Source organism: Frankliniella occidentalis, unplaced genomic scaffold (genome assembly GCF_000697945.3).
Source record: "Frankliniella occidentalis isolate FOCC.00 unplaced genomic scaffold, Focc_3.1 Scaffold1022, whole genome shotgun sequence".
Taxonomy (NCBI): Eukaryota; Metazoa; Arthropoda; class Insecta; order Thysanoptera; family Thripidae; genus Frankliniella; species Frankliniella occidentalis.
In genome coordinates this window covers 1-614 of record NW_026268128.1, presented here as the reverse complement: position 1 = coordinate 614, position 614 = coordinate 1, and the positions used below count along the sequence as shown (strand labels likewise).

The following is a 614-nucleotide window of genomic DNA, read 5'->3' as shown; positions in this document are numbered from 1 at the left end:
TGGGGGTGGCGGGGGATAGAGCAATACCATCCCCTCACGAGCTGCAGCGCCAGCGGGTTCTTCGAGCCCGTCGCCTTCTTGATCTTGGCCCGCTTGTTCTGGAACCAGATCTTGATCTGCGCCTCGTTGAGGCCCAGCTCGCGCGCCAGCTCGGTGCGCCGCCGCTCGGTCAGGTAGCGGTTCTCTGCGAACTCGTGCCGCAGTCTCGCCAACTGCTCGCCGCTGAACGCCGTCCGCGGCCTCTTCTCCTCCGGGGTGGGCTTCTCCTTGCGCTTCATCCTCCGCGACCGGGGACCTGCACACAGAACAAACGAACAACAATTAGCAATCCTGGTTCGAAAAACTTTTCACAAATGCTGGTCCTTTTTTTTTCAAAATACAATAGTATACACTGCTAATGTCGAGTGTGCTGCTCCTCGACCCTTTCAGCACACACACACACACGTACACACAAACACACACACACACACACGAAGCCTATAAAATTTTACAGCCCCCTGGTAATGCCCCACCCGTGCATGGTGTTCGGGCCGAAAATGACTCCCCCGGCAGCAGGTTCGATTCCCATGAGCGACTCATGCGCGGCGGCGGCGGCGGGCGGAGCCGGCGGGCGG

General features: G+C 59.3%; 1 protein-coding gene across 1 annotated transcript in view; it reads right to left on the bottom strand.

Moving 5' to 3' along the window:
* LOC127751784 (homeobox protein E60-like) overlaps positions 1-293 on the bottom strand; it is a 3,426-nt gene extending 3,133 nt beyond the window's left edge. Inside the window, exon 1 of the mRNA XM_052275840.1 lies at positions 28-293. Within this exon, the coding sequence (XP_052131800.1) occupies positions 28-278 (251 nt within the window). The 5' untranslated portion in view covers positions 279-293. The remainder of the gene's footprint in view (positions 1-27) is intronic.
* Positions 294-614: the final 321 nt, after the last annotated feature.